The 19,326-nt window shown below is 42.8% G+C and overlaps 1 protein-coding gene across 2 annotated transcripts in view; it reads left to right on the top strand.

Moving 5' to 3' along the window:
• TDRD9 (tudor domain containing 9) overlaps positions 1-19,326 on the top strand; it is a 502,525-nt gene that overhangs the window by 42,182 nt on the left and 441,017 nt on the right. For both annotated transcript variants that reach the window (XM_075330093.1, XM_075330094.1), the window contains one exon: positions 7,885-7,970. In XM_075330093.1, the coding sequence (XP_075186208.1) occupies positions 7,885-7,970 (86 nt within the window). The remainder of the gene's footprint in view (positions 1-7,884; positions 7,971-19,326) is intronic.

The following is a 19,326-nucleotide window of genomic DNA, read 5'->3' as shown; positions in this document are numbered from 1 at the left end:
GTGCGTCACGGGCAAATCGCTGCCCGTGTCGCACAAAATCGCGCGGACCCGTCACACTACTTACCTTCCTAGTGACCGGCGAACCGCCTCTAAGGGGGCGGTTCGTTTGGCGTCAAAGCGATGTCACTAAGCGACCACCCAATCAAAGCGGAGGGGCGGAGATGAGCGGGACGAACATCCCGCCCACCTCCTTCCTTCCTCATTGTGGGTGGCCGCAGGTAAGGATATGTTCCTCGTTCCTGCGGTGTCACACGTAGCGATGTGTGCTGCCGCAGGAACGAGGATCATCATCATACAAGAAGCAACAACGATAATTGGGAATAGGGGGGCATGTCACCGATTAGCGATTTTGAACGTTTTTGCGACGATTCAAAATCGCTCATAGGTGTCACACGCAACGACATCGCTAACGCGGCCGGATGTGCGTCATAAAGTCCGTGACCTTAACGACATCGCTTTAGCTATGTCGTAGCGTGTAAAGCGGCCTTAACTTTATATGTCAGTATGCAGAGATGTCTGTCAATCATTAGCTAGAACTGTCCACTGGACTCATGCATACATCAGGCGTTTCAATGAATAAAATATGCTATATTGAATCTTTTTGGTTATATCATTCAAGCCTGCTGCTCTGCTTTACCATACTGTCTCTACATCTTGACAGGTTCTCTTTTTAAATAGTAATTTCACCAAACTACATACATTGTTATGTACACTAAAGTGCACACATGGCAATTAATGTAAAATGAGGCTTAACTCAAAACTAATGTACTTGACTCGCCCAGTTCTTGTACAGACTAGAGGTCCCAGCTGCACAGTCCCTGCGCAGACTGAAATGACCCTATCTGGATGACTCAGATGATCACTTTAACCTTTGCCTCCCAAGCGGCCATCAAGGGTTCCACGTACCGCCCTTTAAGAATCCCGGGGAAGGGGCTGAGTAAAATTAAGGTAAATCAGAAGTAACAATATGCCATGAGAAACATGTAGCAGACAGGCTGTAATTCCAAGCAGAGTCCACTTAGAAATATCACCAGTGGGAGATGCAAGCCCGAGGAGGTTTTAAATAGTTGCACCTACTGGGTGATATGGCAGACTGAATTACAACATTGGAAACACTTGTTGGCAGAAAAGCAATGAGCACACAGTGTCCACACAGAGACAAAGTGTTCAGAACCAGGACAGTGACTGAACCTGACTGTGGCTCAGTGGAGAGGGAAATGGGCCACTGCCCAGGAGACTGCCAGATCAAATCCAAGGCATGACCTTAAAGGGAATCTGTCAGGTCCCTTATGCGTTCTAACGTTCGGAACCACAGGAGTCTTCTGAGCATGCGCAGTGCATGTCTGAAGCCAGGAAGCAAGCACCCGGATAACAAGGCTGCGGGAATGGAAAGTCCGCACACACTGGATCTCGAGGCGCGACGGGGACGTCGCTCATTTAAATCCATGGTATCCTAACCACAGGGACGTGATACCACGAAAAACATGCAAACACCCACAGGGCGATGCGGAGCCTAGGGGACAAGAGCCCCTGCACATTTACATACTGAACACATAAGTAATAAAACATATTTTTATACATTCATATTACACACGATTACAACACAGGTATGGGTAGGAAGAGGTTACTAGGCCACACATCACCCTGCTTCTAGGTTAGAACGCATAAGGGACCTGACAGGTTCCCTTTAATACTATAAGAAACTTTAATGGATATCATCAGAGAAATATCCTTTCTCCACTTATGAGCCATTTCTTCTTTTATTCCCCCTATTGATCTCGTCATTTACTCCGAAAAATAAATTTCCGTCCCATCTTGAGCAGCTCACTGAGAGATCTGGTTACGGCTGAATATTAAACAGTCTGTCAACCTAATAACCACCCCCCCCAAAAAAAAAACAAACAACAAAAACAGTTCTGCTAATCTATCATAGAGGACTCAAAGTTTTCTTTGATATGGTTATCCCCAAAATATTTATGCATTATGCAAATGAACTTGCACAGAATTCTCTTTGCACTGTACCCCCCTTGTTGATTGACAGTGCCTGCGTGCCCATAGCAATTGCTGCAGGAACTGAAAACTTTGTTGTACATGCACATTCCCCTGTCCTGCCTTCAGCAGTTGCTCGCGCAACCTGTCCACCATGAATGAGTGCAGTGAGCGGCTGCAGCAGACACCGATGAGGGTCCTGTGGCTCCTGAACATGTGCTGTATAGAGACAGAGCAGGAGTCCCCCGTATCAGTGTGTACCCTTTATGGGAAATATAGCAGCTAGTATCAACTCAATAGCTCAAAGAACTGAAAATTTAAAAATGAAGCCTGAAGAAGGGTCAGTGGTGCCGTCAACATGTTGGCTTTCTTGACCATGAAGTGAATTACCTGTATGATGGACTCCTTGCTAGAGATCAGTTACATTTTTTGAAAAGCCAGAAAACACGTATTTGGTAGACTTGTTGCTGCAGTCATTAGGAGAACTTTTAACTATAGCAATAAGGGATGGGAAATATACGGCCAGGAAAAAAGTATGCAGCTAATTTCTTTTGAGAACCCAGTTATGAAAAGTTGGCATGAAAAACAGATGACAAATTATGAATGAAAATAGAGGAGCAAGAGAAACCAACTACAAACTAAAATGTGTCTATACAAATGCAGAGTATGGAACACAAGCAAGGAGAATTGGCGCTCCTAACACGGGAAGAGATGTCGGGGGCATCACTGAAACTTGATGGGATGATGCACATGATTGAAAGGGAATCTGTCCCAAGATTTGTCCCCTATAAGCTGTGGCAACCATCACTGAGCTCTTATATACATTATTCTAGAATACTGTATGTAAGTACCCAGACCGCTCTGTATTAAAAAAAACAACCACCCCAACGTTTACTTTACTCGTGGGGTGGTCTGTTCTGATGGGTGTCGCTGGTATCTGTCTGGCACCTCCTATCCTGCTTTAATCACAATCCTCCTTCCCTGCTCTTGTGGATGATTCATCCTACGGTTAGGTGGATTCATAACTGGCTCAGTGATTATACTCAGTGGTAGTAAATGGTTGCGCTTCCAATTGGACGAGTGTATCAAGTGGGGAACCACAAGGCTCTGTCTTGGCTTCAGTGTTCAAAATTTTAAGAAATGATCTAGAACTAATCAAATTTAAAGACTATGCAAACCTAGGTGGGATAGCCAAGTCTAGGGAAGACAGAGCAAGGAAGCAAAAGGATATAAATAAGATTTAACACTGATCAGTGACTAATAGAACAGTTTTTTCTTTTTTTGTGTTTTAAATAAAAACTTCACGTTAACAGGATCAGACAATAGTTAGAATAGTATTTGACAGTTAGAAATGCAAAATTCTAAATCTGGACAAGAAAATGAAAATAACATTTACAGAATGGGAGAAATAGAACTAAGCAACAGCTTGTGTGAAAGACTACTATTAGATCACAGACTATACAGGAGTCAACAGTGTGATGCAGCAGCAAAAGGCAAACAGAGTTCTGGGATGTATTAAGTGAAGCACACAGTCTAGATCACGTGAAGTAATTATCCCCCTCTACTTATCTTTGGTCAGACCTCGGCTTGGAATACTGTGTTCCCTTCTGGGCACCACATTTTAAAAAATACAATCGGAAAAACTGGAGCAAGTTCAGATTAGTCCTATGTCCTACGAGGAACTGTTAAAGGATCTCAATGTTTAGCTTGTAAAAAAGACGAGAAGGCTTAATAGCTGAAGGGATGTCTGTAGAGGGTTTTTCCTTATTCTCATTTGCACATGGAATGAAACTGAAAGGGAGAAGATAAAGATTAGATATTAGAAAAAACCTTGACCGTGAGAGTGATCAATGAGTGGACGTCGGCCACAAGAGGTGGTGAGTTCTTTAATGGAAGCCTTCTAACAGAAGCTGGATAGACATTGGTCTGAGATGGTTCAGAAAATATAAAAGATATACAGCCGTATCTTCCGTACCCCAACCCTCACCACACTTGGATTCAAGAAAAAGTCCTGCAGCTCGATGGTCCAAATATAACCAAGGAAATGTCCAGATGCCACAAAGTTATTGTATTGCGAAGATCCTTCAATCAACTTTTACACTTCCCACCATCCACACCTCCTGCCGCCTCCAACTGAAAAATATTTCCCGGATTCGTACATTCCTGTCCCAAGAAGCTGCAAAAACCCTAGTACATGCTCTTATCTCCCGCCTGGATTATTGCAACCTCCTGCTCTTTGGCTAACAGTTTTGAACCCCTACAATCTATTCTAAACTCTGCTGCCTGGCTAATCCACCTGTCTCCCCGCTACTCCCAGACCTCTCCTCTCTGCCAATCCCTTCACTGGCTTCCCATTGCCAAACTACTCCAGTTCAAAACATTAGCCATGACCTACAAAGCCATCCACAACCTGTCTCCTCCCTACATCTGACCTAGTCTCCTGGTACTTACCTGCACGTAACCTTCGATCCTCGCAACATCTCCTTCTCTACTCCCCACTCGTATCTCCTCTTCCCACCATTGCATCCAAGACTTCTCCCATGCCTCCCCCATACTCTGGAATGCTCTGCCACAACATATCAGACTCTCGCCTACCTTGGCAGGCTTCAAAATGAACTCTAAGGCCCCCCCCCCCCCTCTTCCAACAAGCCTACAACCTGCCGTAACCCTCAGTCCGCTATAGCGCAGCATGACCAGCTCTACCCTAACCTACTGTATCCTCACCTATCCCTTGTAGACTGAGCCCTCGCGGACAGGGACCTCTCTCCTCCTGTACCAGTCTGTGCCTTGTATTATTTGATTATTGTACTTGTCCCTATTATGTATACCCCTTTCACATGTAAAGCGCCTTGATATAGATAGCGCTATAATAATCTGCTCTATATTTATTCTATGATAGAAAATACGGGGTTATACATAACTATATATATATATATATATATATATATATATATATAATATTACATTGTCCATAATCTTCACATGAGCCGTACACACCACAAGCATATATCAATCGTTGCTAAATGAGTCCTCTAGTGTGACTGAGCTGTCAAAGTCCAACCTCGACTAATGTGAAATATAGTGTCCAAATAAAACTATTGATATTGCAAGCCAACTATTTGGTAAATATGACCACTAACATTCTTGGCCTCCATAAGGCTGCTTTCACACATCCGGCTTGAGCTCTGCGGCTCAATCCGGCTGTGCAAGCTATGCAACGGATGCGGTGAACACACCGCATCCTTTGCATACGTTTTTCCTTTGCGGCCAGTCCGGTCTTTGCCGCTTGCGGCATGCTACTGAGCATGCGCAGTGGCAAAAACCGCATGCGGCGGCCGGATGCGGTTATTGCCGCATCCGGCCGCCATAGGCCTGCATTGAAAAATGCGCCGCATCGGCCGAATGCGGCGCGATGCGGGTTTTTTTTTTTTTTTTTTTGCTGCACGAAAAACGTGCCAGGCAACGTTCCATCCGGCCGCCGCATCGGCTAAATCTGCCGCATGCGGCAAAAACCAGACGGAACGCAAGGCCATGCGGCACAATGCGGCACTAATTAAAGTCTATGCAGGAAAATCGCAACCGGCAGCAAAAAAAAAAAACTGTTGCGATTTTCCTGCAAAGTGCCGGATTGTACCGCATTGCAGAAACCGGAGCTGTGAAAGCAGCCTTAGGCTATGTTCACACTAGAAAAATGATTTTTCTTAAGAAATTTCTTAAGAGTGAAGGATTAGTGCACCTGCGTTAAAAAACGCATCAAAAACACACCTGCGTTTTTGCCGGGTTTTCGGTGCGTTTTTACCGCTGGTTGCTCCCTGCGTTATTGTGCCAATTATCTATGGAAAAAAACGCAGTTGGCTGCAGAAAAGAAGGGACATGCTCATTCTTTTTCTTAAGAAAATCTACTGAAAGAATTTTCTTAAGAAAAAAAACGCAGTGTGCACAGCTAATTTTTTTTGCCATAGGTTTTGCTGGGGAATGTCTGCAGAAAGGTTACAAGAATTTCTCAAGAAATTTCTGCAGCAAAAACGGACCCAAAACGCAGTGTGTGAACATAGCCTTAGTGTTAGAGCAGATAGACCTGGGTAATCCAGCCAGGGGGCCCATAATGTCAAATTTAAGTGGGGTTCCTCTGTTCTGAAAAACAAACCTTTGGAGAAGAAGCATATAATTAATTTTGGGAATTTATTCTTTTCTATTGGGAGGGTCGGCTTCCTTCCAATGAAGAGCAGTTGGCTTCCTAGCCTGATAGAGCAAACATAGAATAGATAATTGATGAACCTCCTCGACTGGTAAGCCACCAACATCGCCCAGTAGCCAAACAGGCTCCAATAGGACTGTACATTCAAACGCGCTATTCGTTAAGTTTAGGGCATCTCTACATTACACGGCATAAGTCAGGGTTGGGATCTATCTATAACACAACAAGTCTACGTGATAACCTATATTATGTAGTTGCAGGGGAGGATTATACACTCTGTGAATTTAGTGTTGTGAGAGCCGTTGTGGTTTACTCATTGGGGACAATTTGAAGAATCTCCTCCCCAATTGAACCTACATACTGTTCCCACTTGATTTTAAGGGTACAGCCCTTTATTTTGGAGGACCTGCTCAATCAAACATTTGTAACGGAGCAAAGCAATGGCTCTCGTCGAACCTTTTCAGATTATATTATAAAAGATTGCATTTCCCGATTCCCGTACCTTGAATGAATGGGGTTTGTCTGTTTTGCAATGTAAAAGCAAATCTCACTTGTAGGCACCTGGGAAAATTTGGCCGCTGCGCTGGTATCTAAAGGACGCTTTGTGTACATAGCTCAAGTCTCGAGCGGTCACTGTAACTTATCGGGGCTGTTAAGGATATCGTTGGGGGGAGATTTGGAGCCTCTTCTCTTCAACCACTTGGAATCAGAAGGGGTTGTCCGATTAGTCGACAACCCCTTTTAAGTGAACATCAAAGTTTCCCCATTGTAAAACGGGCTAGCACAGTTCCACGATTTGCGTTTGTGGGGTTGTCACGTCACACGAGCCCTGTGTATAATCAGCTTCTGTCTCCCCACCTTTGGATCAAACAAAATCAACAGGAAGTGAGTGCTGCGGCTGCACTGACTTCCTGTTGATTGCTTGTTTGGTCCGAAGGCTGGGAGACAGAAGCTGGCGCTGATTGTATGCGGTGCTCGAGTGACGTGACATCGTGTGAGCCCCGAGAACGTGAACTGCGGAACTGTTGGAACAGTGCCGATACAGGAAGTTAGTATAGGCTTTTTTTACCTGGGGGGGAAACAAGGAATCCAGAAAGGTTGTCCTAGTAGTGGACAACCCCTTTAACTGTTGTAACGATTCTTCGTTTCCCCTGTGGTGGCGCTGCACTGGACGGAAATACTTGCTGCTTGATACTCCCCGTGATAGCTGCTGATCATTTGTGGATCTTGGCAGTGGAATGTGTAGTTTATTTGGAGAAGGGGAGGGGGATATTTTTCCAATGAGATGTCCAATTTAGACAGCCCCTCTCTTTTTAGAGATCACATTTTTCGATGCTCTTTCCTAGATTTACCCTGGCTAGTGTTATGTGGTAAATAATTTGCTCTCCATAGCCGAGCGCGATCAGGGCACATCGGATTGTTCAGTGTCACAGTTGCTCTCTATCAATAAGAGCAATTAAACAAAATGCCTGAAAGCGCTTCAGCAACACTTTGACGTGCACCGAATAGACAGTTTATTTCCACCGTGCAATGTAATAATCCCTCAATGAAGGAGGAGAAAATCTCCACTAGACTTACTCATCAGTTGATTTACAGTAATACTTGCTGTGACGGAAGGTTGCGGTGTGTGCCCTGTGTAATATCCGTGTTTTGTGTTTTTTTTTTTTTTTTTTTTTTTTTTTTTTTTTTTTTTCCAGGGCAGCATCTGAAGTGTCATATATTGCGGAGTTCAGGCACCTGGAAGAACAGGAGAGGCAGAAGTGTGCCGATGGTGAAGACCCAGGTATTCTCATTTCATCTACCTTCAAGTAGCAAGTCATGGCCCAGATACAATTTACCTAGGCTGCCAAAATGAATAATAAAGACTTCTCATGATTACACCATTTGTCGTGTGTTTCACATCGTATTATAGGATGATATGTGGCCAAGAGTTTAACCTCTTAGCAACATGTGCGTCATATGTGCACAGTTATTGTACAGATGCGGCTCAGGAGCTGATCATACTCTATACAGCACAGGTACTGACTGTGTTACACAGCTGGCACTCCCGAGAGTAAGTGCTGTGGCCGGAGCTAGTTCAGATTGCAACACTTTAAAGGGAACCTGTCACCAGATTTGGCGACTATAATCTGTGGCAACCACCAGTGGGCTCTTTTATATACAGCATTCTAACATGCTGTATAGAACATAAAATCACTTACGGGGCGGTGCGGTGACTGGTCAAAAGGGTGTCTCCGTTCTCCGGTACCGGTGCCTTCTCTTTCGGCCATCTTTGTCGTCCTGAAGCCAGTGTGCATGATGCGTCCTACATCCTACACACTCTTACATTGAGGTCCTGCACAGGAGCACTTTGATCTGCCTTGAGCAGCAAATCAAAACATTGTAGTGCACCTACGCTGGATCTCAGTGCTGGCAAGTGTGGATGACATAGGACTCGTCATGCACACAGGCTTCAGAAGGACAAAGATGGCTGAAAGAGGCGCCGGTACGGAGACTCCCAATCGACCAGTCAGCACTTCACCGCCCCTTAGGTGAGTATTATAAAGTGATTTTTACGTTTTACACAGCGGCCTGGGCTCTTATATACGGCGTTTTAACATGCTGTATATAAGAGCCCACTGGTGGTGGCCGCAGCTTATAATCACCAAATCTGGTGACAGGTTCCCTTTAACCTCTTGGATGCCGCTGTCAATCATGACAAATGTTGAAGAGGTTTAGAAATTAAAAAGGGCATTTACTTTTGATGCTTGTCGCCGCCAGGCTATAACAGTATGCTAATTGTGTTCTTAAAAACTGGTACCTAATGAAGGCCCCCCTATCTGCCATGTTGGTACACCTCTAAAGCCAAAGCTTCACCATCGCTGGTCTACAGAGACCGGTAATTGTGCAATAGACATTAATACTACTATGCTATGCTCGGGTGCTTGATACTCGAAATGAGCAGGTCAGACGTTCAACTCAAGTACGTTGAAGACTCAAACATTTTTCCATAAAATATTTGAGTTTCCCATTGACTTCCATTATGCTCTGTATTCAAGTTGAGCCCGTACAACTGCTCGTTTCGAGCACCCAAACATGGCTGTGCTCGTTAATCACTAATCCGTACGACTGTATTGCAGTGTGTTGTATAGGCGATTTAAGTGACTGTAGGTTCTAGTCCCATAAAGGGACTAATAAATGTTAAAAAATAAATAAAATATGAAAAACATCCAAAATCTAACTTTTTAATTTGATTTTTCCTTTTCCCAAGACATGGCAAAATATAAAAGTTGCCTCCCAAAAAAACAATAAAATAGTGTTGCGCCCAACAGGGCTAATAAAAACCATAGCTCCTTAGAAAAAAACGAGCTTTAATACATCCATTCACTGAAAAATAGCTATGGTAAACAGAATGAAGTGATTGAAACTTTGTTTTTACTACTTTAAAAAAAACAAAACAAAAAAACAACTATTAAACATAAAAATTGGAACCTGTCACCAGTTTTTCGGCATATAGGCTGCGGCCACCAACAGTGGGCTCTTATATACAGCATGTTAGAATGCTGTATACAAGAGCCCAGGCAGCTGTGTAGAACGTAATAAACTCTTTATAATACTCACCTAAACCGTCGCTGCGGCTCAAATGGGCATCTTCGTCCTCCGGCGGCGCCTCTTTCGGCCATCTTCGTCGTCCTTCTGAAGCCTGTGTGCATGACGCGTCTACGTCATACACACTCGGCAGTCCCACGCGTGCGCACTACAATACTTTGATCTGCCCTGCTCAGGACCTGAATGCCGACGAGTGTGGATAACGTCGGACGAGTCTTACACCGCGGCTTCAGAAGATGGACAAAGATGGCCAAAAGAGGAGGCTCCGGAGAACTGAGATGCTCATCTGACTCACATCCACTGCAGCAACCAGTTTAGGTGAGTATTTTATAAAGTGTGTTTTCTTACACAGCGGCCTGGGCTCTTTATATACAGCATGTTAGAATGCTGTATATAAAGAGCCCACTGGTGGAGGCCGCAGCTTATATGCCGAAAAACTGATGACAGGTTCCCTTTAAGTTCTTTATCAGAGTCTTTTATTGCCTTTAAAAATTGGTAGAATTAATGTCATTGTTCAAAACTAAAATTTGTCCTGCAAAAAAAAAAAAAAAAGCGCTCCAATGCAGAAAACAGAAAAACTTATGGTTCTTGAAAGAAGGGAAGTAGAAGGCTGCATCTTAAAGAACACATCACTCTTATCATAAGCCAATGTGAGATGACTAATCTGCCCAGTCATGACGCCCAGGTAATGCTTCGACCCACCTAGGACCATCAGAGACATGGGCTCTCATATGGTATGATGTTCATATAACGGATTCACTCCACAAAAAATACTACAACACATAAAATGTATTCTGTTTGGGGTCATTTCTGCAGCATGCCCATGGATTTCTGCAAGACCCAGACAAATCAATAGCCAATGTCAGAAATTTCTTGAGTAGATTCGTTCTCCATTTTAGTTGATTAGTAAAAGGCCATTTGAAGGAAGTTTTAACAGGGCATTCCCATCTGGGACCTTTTTAAAGGCATGTGGTCATATATAGCTCTGGCAAATATTAAGAGACCACTGCAAAATGTTCAGTTTTTCTGAGTTTCTCTTTATATATTTGAGTGAAATTTAAATAGTTCTTTTCTATAAATTACTTACGTCTCCAAATTTCCAAGCAATAAATTTTGGTATTTTCTGAAAATGAGAAATTGTCAAAATAACAAAAAAAAAATGCATTGCTTTGACACCTCAAATAATGCAAAGAAACAAGTTCATTATCAGTTAGAAACAACAATACTAATGTTTTAACTCGAAGATTCAGAAATCCATATTGTGTGGAATAACCGTGATTTTTTTAAATCGGCTTTCATGCGTCTTGGCATGCTTTCCACTAGTGTGTCATACTGCTTTTGGGTGATTTTGTCACTCCTGGTGCAAAAATTTAAACCGTTCTTCTTTGTTTGGTGGCTTGCGACTAGCCATCTTCCACTGGATTACATTCCAGAGGTTTTCAATGGGGTTCAGGTCTGGAGATTGGGCTGGCCATGACAGTGACCTACAAAAGGAATGGCAAATGGCAGCTGGGGTGAAGTGCACTGCAAGAACAGTTTGTAACCGGCTACTAGATGTAGGGCTCAAGTCATATAAAGCTAGAAAAAAGCCTTTCATCAATGAGAAGCAAAGGAGAGCCAGGCTGAAGTTTGCCAAAGACAATAAGGATTGGACCATAGAGGACTACAGTAAGGTAAGCTTCTTTGATGAGTCTAATTTTCAGCTTTGCCAAACACCCAATCGTCTGATGTTAAGACTGAGACCTGGAGAGGTGTACAAGCCAGTGTCTTGCACCCACTGTGAAATTTGGTAGAGGATCGGTGATTATCTGGAGATGCCTCAACAAGGCTAGAATTGGGCAGATTAAACTTTGCAATGGGCGTATGAATCAAGCCGCATACAAGATTATCCTGGAAAAAACAGTTGCTTCCTTCTGCTCAGGCAATGTTCCCCAAACTGTGAGGACTGGTTTCTCCAGCAAGACAATGCGCCATGCCACACAGCTAGGTCAATGAGTGGATGAAGGACCACCACATCAAAACCCTGTCATGGCCGGCCCAATCTCCAGACCTGAATCCCATTGAAAACCTCTGGAATGTAATCAAGAGGAAGATGGATAGTCCCACTCAATCAAACAAAGAACTGCTTACATTTTTGCACCAGGAGTGGCATAAGGTCACCGAAAAGCAGTGTGACAGACTGGTGGAAAGCAGCCAAGACGCAGGAAAGCTGGGATTAAACATCATTGTTGTTCCACAAAATATTGATTTCTGAACTATTCCTGAGGTATAACATGAGTATTGTTTCTAAATGATTATGAACTTGATTTCTTTACTTTGCTTTCAGACCTCAAATAATGCACTTTTTTTAAATCTTTTTTTTTTTATTTTGAAAATTTCTAATTTTTCAGAAAATAAATTCAACATTTATTGCTTGGAAATTTGTAGATGTTGTCAGTAGAGTTGAGCGGACTTCTAATAATGCGGGTCCGGCGGATCCGTCGCGGGTTTGAAAAGACCGGCTCCGATCCGGAATCCGGACCCATGTATGTGAATGGGGAGGAGTGAGAGAGTGATCCGCTCAACACTAGTTGTCAGTAGTTTATAGAATAAAAGAACAATTTATATTTTACTGAAGGATATCTACTACAAAGAGAAAAATCAGAAAAACTGACAATTTTGCATTGGTCTCTTAATTTTTGCCAGAGCGGTGTCTGGCAAGTGCAGGTCCCATTGATAACGTCTTTTAGGTCCCAGATACAGCGATACATTTTCTAAAATCGCACTAGGGTCCAAAGCATCTGTTCTTATAGCCATAGTTGTATGAGTGTTTTATAGGCAGCTTATTAATTTCTTATTTTTGTACTCTTATATCATTGACAATATTTGAGGACACCATATCATGAGGATATCCTACAGCAGTCCCAGAGGGTGGGAAAACACAACAGCGGACCATTGACCGAGGAAGCGCTTGATTCCCTGCAGCAGCCTACCATCTAAGCCAGTTGCACAAGACACCATGAAAAGACTCCTATGTATCTTTAAAGACTATGGAGATTAGAAAAATCAAACAAACCTAATATTTGACCACCCCGGAGGCCCAGACTGCCCTGTGGAATGAGCAGTGGCATGAAAGGGTAGAGCTTGCTCTTGGCAATGAAGGCTTCTGCCATCTCAGAGCAAATTCTTTTGAAGATGGTTGTCTAGGAGGCCTAGCAGGCCCATGTGGTCAGTTCGGAAACACGATGGGAAAATTACCTAAGGCTTCTGCTGTATATAGATTAATATACAGAATCTGATGGATGTGGTCAAATCCAGGCAATGCAAATATTGGAGGAAGAACAGACACAAGATAAATGTCCTCATTGTGACTGAAAGACAATAATACCTTTTTAGAAGAAAAACTGCAAGATGTAGGACCACCTTACGTGAAGGCTCAGGTAGCTCAGATACAAAACCAATGTAGGTGATTCTCTCCAAGAAATTTACTGACCAAGAAGTCTCTGGGGAAACTGTACAGTGGGGCTAAAAAAAACCCTGAAGCAGTAGTGAAGAATGGCAGTACGAATCCCCGACCTGGAGGAAGGACATAACTTTGTTTTATAAACCGGCTGAAATTGTCCACTAGGGGAGGCACAACTAAATCAAAAGCTGCCTATAGAAAAGAACCAAGTCTAGGAGTGGAGCACTCCAAGGGATTGAAGTCTTAATGCTTGCATTAATGAAGGTACAACTTCCAAGTGCAGGGGTAAGACTTGGCCAAAAAAGACCTTAAACATGGTTTGGATGTCAGAACCTCAATAACCACGTTCAGGTCAACAGACTGGTAAAAACTGATAGAAAAATAACATGTTCTGGGCTGGTTTTGCCATAAGATTGTCCAGATAGGGATAAATTGTCACCCCTCCGTGGCATGAGGAGGCATGCCCTAACAGGTTAAGATTCTTAGAAAAGACCCTGAAAGCTGGGTGGGAAAGGCAAGAGCAAAACATAAGAATCGCTGATTGCTCTGTCACTAGGGATGAGAAGGCATGCATTGCGGAAGAGGGGCACAGCTCCTGCGGTGTAACTATGAATCTGAATACCATGCACAAGTATGCCAAGCCTGTTCAGGGCTAAAATGGACCAAATTGTCCTCATCTTGGCAATGGTGAGGAGTAACCCTGAACATGTCTAGAATTTGGAGTGGGAGGATGATGGCTTTACCAAAAGCAGCTTTCAAGATCCCTCGGAGTTGAGGGAGAGATCCTATTTGATACAGGAGCTCTGATACCGTAATCTACAGATCCTCCCTGACCTAGGCATTGTGCTCTTAGATGAACTCAATTTCTCCAATGGAGAAGACCTTTTTGCCTTAGAGGAGGTTTTGGGTGAGTGAAGACCTTGATGCATAAGAGGACTTTAAAGGTGGGAGGTTGTCAGTGCAAATTTGCCAGGAAGCTTATAGCTAAAGATCTTTCAAGAATAGAAGCTCGGCGTGAAAACTTATCGTCGCCATAGGAAGAGAAGTTGTGAAAGGCTTAGTCCTCGGTTTTGAAGAGATTCCAACAACTCTCCCCAATCCCCCTCCGCAGTGGCCTCCAAGGTGAAGTAACCCAAATATTTGTCAGACTCTCTATGAAGAGAGAGGGCCAGTAAAAGCCTATTTAGACTCTGGACAGGCTGCACAATGCTTGTATTCAGTACAGGGATGAGCAGCAGTGAGTGGCTGATTTTTCTAGCTGAAAGGAGAGAAGCTGCATACAGAAGTTTATAGAAATGGACAAATATCCACAAAATCCACCTGACAGTGTCTTGAAGACCAGGGCCCGAAGTAAATGTGTATACCGTGTCATACAGGCATTCCTCACTTTTTAGGGTATGTGTGCACTTTGCATCGAGGTAGTTGCAGTTCTAAACGCATCCTCTGGCAGAAATGTTTTTTTGCCAAAGTTTGGTTTTGATCACAAAAAACGCAATAAATACGTGTGCGGTTTTACTGCGTTTTACATGCTTCTTCATTGCTTTAAAGTCAGATGCGTTTTCAATTCAAGGGCACTACTAAAGTTTAACCATTCAATCACTATGGGGAAAAAAAAGTAATAAAATAACAAATATCAAGATTATCAAAAAATGGCTTTTTATTATTAAAATGATTAAGTTTGTGTTAATAATTATGCATAAAATTACATTTTATGTATGGATTTTCTTTAAAAAAAAAAAAAAAAATTGTCGTGTGTATTTGTAAAGGGACATATGCGATTTATATTTTGCCAAAAATGCATGGAATAAATTGGTCCTAAACGCATGTTTTCCGCATTAAAAAAAGCATGTAAAACGCTAGAAGTTTGATGTTGCTTGCGTTTTGCAACTTCTCATTGACTTCAATGTTTGCAAAACGCTGCCAAAACGGCAAAAACAATTGACATGCTGCTTCTTTGAATGCTGAGTTTTTGCCCAAAAATATGCAAATTAAACGCGTTTTGAACTGCATAGTGCGCACATGAAATCCCCATTTCCCATAGATTTTGATTGAAAATCAAAACGCATGTATTTTGGCATGAAAACGCTGCAGTTCAAAACGCAGCTGAAACGCAGGTAAAAACGCAAAGTGCGCACATAGCCTTAAGGCTGGCAAAAAGGCTGTTTTAAAAAGGAAAAAACAAAAACAAAACCCTTTCAAACGGAGTCTACCGTCTCACTCAGGAGGCCACGTAAAGATTAAAGGCAAAGTGGTGGCGCTGTAGAGATAGAGGGAGGAGAGGACCGTAGTAACCCACCAGCTCCATTATGGCAGCGGCCATGGAGGACGGGTGACAGAGTAGTGTAGAGGCACCGTAGGAAGGTAAATTGCTGTGGACGGCATGATTGGAAGTAAAGTGGCATACATCCTCACATGTTTCTCTTGTGGGAGTGTCTCTCCCAGTAATACAGGCTGGTTTTAAGGTCTGCTTCTTTACAGGTTGGTGCTGTCTAATAAAATTTGCAGTCTGATCCAAGTTAGTATAATTTTTTTTTTTTTCTTGTCTTGTTCGAGTGAACACTCTGTAATGTTCACTATTTGCCTGCTCCTGACCTAATTGGTATTGATCAAGTGCATGCGTGGAAGAATATCAGACAACGGGTCGGATGTGAAATCTCTCCTTGATCAGAGATTGGCACCAAGAGAGCCTTTATTTCATCAGAGCTGCAACTTGTATAAGCTAGGATAGGATGTGTGATCTGCTCTACAGTGGGCGTGCTTGGATGTGTCCATTGGTCAATGGGATAGTCCATGGACTGATCAGTGGGTTGGTCCTCTTCTCCCATCTGGACATTCCTTACATTCCAGGGGAGGGTGTGGAGAACAGGAAATGGTGGCCATCTTTAATTTCATTGGACTTTTTTTTTTTTCCCCACAGTCCCCCTAAGTCTTGAGGTTAATTATATGATCCAATGGCGCTCACTGCTGCTATATATAACACTGAAAGAAGGGAGCGGGAGAACAGAAGGAGACATCGGAGGTTTAATAGATGAATGAAGGACTTTTAGAAAATAACTTTAATATTTGCTTCCTAGATGAAAAATAAATATTTATTTTTTGCCTCTACGGTTCGTTCCTAAGAAAGTTTTCAGTGTAGCCGTAGCCTGAGACGTGCTGGATGTGTGAAGACCATACTTTTCTAACAGCTTGTGCTTTCCCTGAGCATTGTCAAGTCATGCGGAAATACCACATCTTACATTGTAGCATGTTGATGTTTGCCAGAAGGAGTCAGATTTTTTTTTTCCCTAACTTTTTTTTTTTTTTCCCCCCCCGGAGCATCGTACCTTCCTGACAGAAAACGGTATTTATTCATGCGCGTTCGATCCCCAGTAATATTAAATTAAATTGGATGGATGTTTATCAAAGTAACTGGTGTCTGCGGATTTACCAGAGTCTTACTTTAAGATTCAGTGCAGAATCCAAAGCAAACGCCGCTCAGTGAGGCCAAATCTAGTGCAGAATGCAAAGCAAACGCCGCTCAGCGAGCCCAAATCTAGTGCAGAATGCAAAGCAAACGCCGCTCAGCGAGCCCAAATCTAGTGCAGAATGCAAAGCAAACGCCGCTCAGCGAGCCCAAATCTAGTGCAGAATGCAAAGCAAACGCCGCTCAGCGAGCCCAAATCTAGTGCAGAATGCAAAGCAAACGCCGCTCAGCGAGCCCAAATCTAGTGCAGAATGCAAAGCAAACGCCGCTCGGTGAGCCCAAATCTAGCAGAATCCAAAGCAAACGCCGCTCAGCGAGCCCAAATCTAGTGCAGAATCCAAAGCAAACGCCGCTCAGTGAGCCCAAATCTAGCAGAATCCAAAGCAAACCAGGGCTGTGGAGTCGGTAAGCCAAACCTTCGACTCCGACTCCTCAAATTCTCTTGCACCGACTCCGACTCCGACTCCTACATAGATTGCTTATAGTTAGGTGAAAAATTTATTTTAGTACATGAATGTGTATGTGAACATCAGACATTTAATAATTTTGATGATACAATAATCAAGATATTTGGATAGAACATAAAATATATTTATTGGAATACAACTTTAGAACACAAACTGTAATAAATTGTAAATATGTAATACACTGTAATATACAGTAGATTACATATATATCTTGTGTGTGTGTATATACACTGTATGTATATAATATATTAGATTACATATTTACAATTTATTAGTTTTTTGTGTTCTAAAGTTGTATTCCAATAAATATTTTGTTCTATCCAAATATCTTGATTATTGTATCATAAAAACAATTAAATGTCTGATGTTCACATTGTACTACAATAAATTTTTCACTTAAATATAAGCATTATACTAAATGTTATTATTTAGTAAAATATTCAGCACATTCTGCATTGCACTCCTGTCCCCAATTTATTATATATTTTAGGAGTCTGAGTGGTGCATTTTATACCGACTCCGACTCCACCAAAATGGACTCCGACTCCGACTCCACGACTCCGACTCCACAGCCCTGAAGCAAACGCCGCTCAGCGAGCCCAAATCTAGTGCAGAATCCAAAGCAAATGCCGCTCAGCGAGCCCAAATCTAAAGGTCTCGTGTTTCCCTAGTACATTTAGAACATTTTATACAAACCCAACACACGAACCAAACAGACATGAGCATCCATTTACAGATTGACCTGAGAACAGACACTAATGGATTGCTCCACAATAGGCAGCTATGTTCTTCTTTCGGGGACTCCACCCCCCCACCCCCCTCCGATCCAACCCGCCCCCCTTACCTTAGAGTAGAATTTTGCTAAATATGACTTGTGTTGTAATTGCATGCCGTTAAAGCTGTTGTACGGTTTGCGTTCTACAGCCTCTGCGGAATGTTATCTGGCAATCCACCTCCACCTTGCTGGCGTCGGAGTGGAGCTCTCTGCCCTTTACTGATCCAGCCTCTGGCCCATCCATCTGGCCCATCAAGAGTCACTCTCATTTCATCAGTTCATAAAACCTTTTAACAATCAGTCTTAAGATATTTCTTGGCTCAGTCTTGACGTTTTATCTTATGTTTCTTGTTCAAAGGTGGTGGTTTTTCAGCCTTCCTTACCTTGGCCATGTCCCTGAGTATGGCACACCTTGTGCTTTTTGATACTCCAGTAACGTTGCAGCTCTGAAATATGGACACACTGGTGGCAAATGGCATCTTGGCAGCTTCACGCTTGATTTTTCCTCAATTCATGGGCAGTTATGTTAGGTATTTTTTGCCCAGCATGCTTCTTGCGACCCTGTTGGCTATTTGCCATAAACGCTTAATTGTTTGGTGATCACGCTTCAAAAGTTTGGCAATTTCAAGACTGCTGCATCCCTCTGCAAGACACCTCACAATATTGAACTTTTCAGAGCCCGTCAAATCTCTCTTCTGACCCATTTTGCCAAAGGAAAGGAAGTTCCCTAATTAAGCACCCCTTATATAGGGTGTTGATGTCATTACACCACACCCCTCCTCATTACAGAGATGCACATCACCTGATTTACTTAATTGGTAGTTGGCTCTCAAGCCTATACAGCTTGGAGTAGGACGACATGTATAAAAATTATCATGGGATCACAGTACTCATCTGCCTAATAATTCTACACACTGTCTGTTTTGTGATATGTTTATTTGCTCTCTATTTCCTCTTCCTCTCCTAGTGACATCAATTCCTTGCAAAACGCAGGGTAGTGATTAACACTATATGTTCCGAAAAACGCGAAATACCGTGGGAATAACGCAATGAAACGCACATAATTTACCTGCTTTATTCCCTGCGGGTGTTTCATGATTATATTAGTCAATGGGGTAAAATACCGCAGGTACCTGCGGAAAAGAAGTGACATGCACAGTAATTCCTCAGCAAAACCTCGTGGTGGAAAAAAAAACTGCATTGTGCGCATAGCTTTCCCCCCCCCCCCCCCATAGGTTTTGCTGGGGAAGGAGTGCAGCAAAAGATGCAGCAAATCCACGGTAAAAACTGCAATGTGCGCACAGCCTTAAAGGGTGTTTTTTGTTTTTGTTTTTCCAGCTCCTCTGCTGATTTTATGACCACAGATCACATCACTGTTGTCTGTAAAAGCAAATTGATGCAACA

This window comes from Anomaloglossus baeobatrachus, chromosome 12 (genome assembly GCF_048569485.1).
Source record: "Anomaloglossus baeobatrachus isolate aAnoBae1 chromosome 12, aAnoBae1.hap1, whole genome shotgun sequence".
NCBI classification, from domain to species: Eukaryota; Metazoa; Chordata; class Amphibia; order Anura; family Aromobatidae; genus Anomaloglossus; species Anomaloglossus baeobatrachus.
This window is presented reverse-complemented; position numbering and strand designations above follow the sequence as displayed.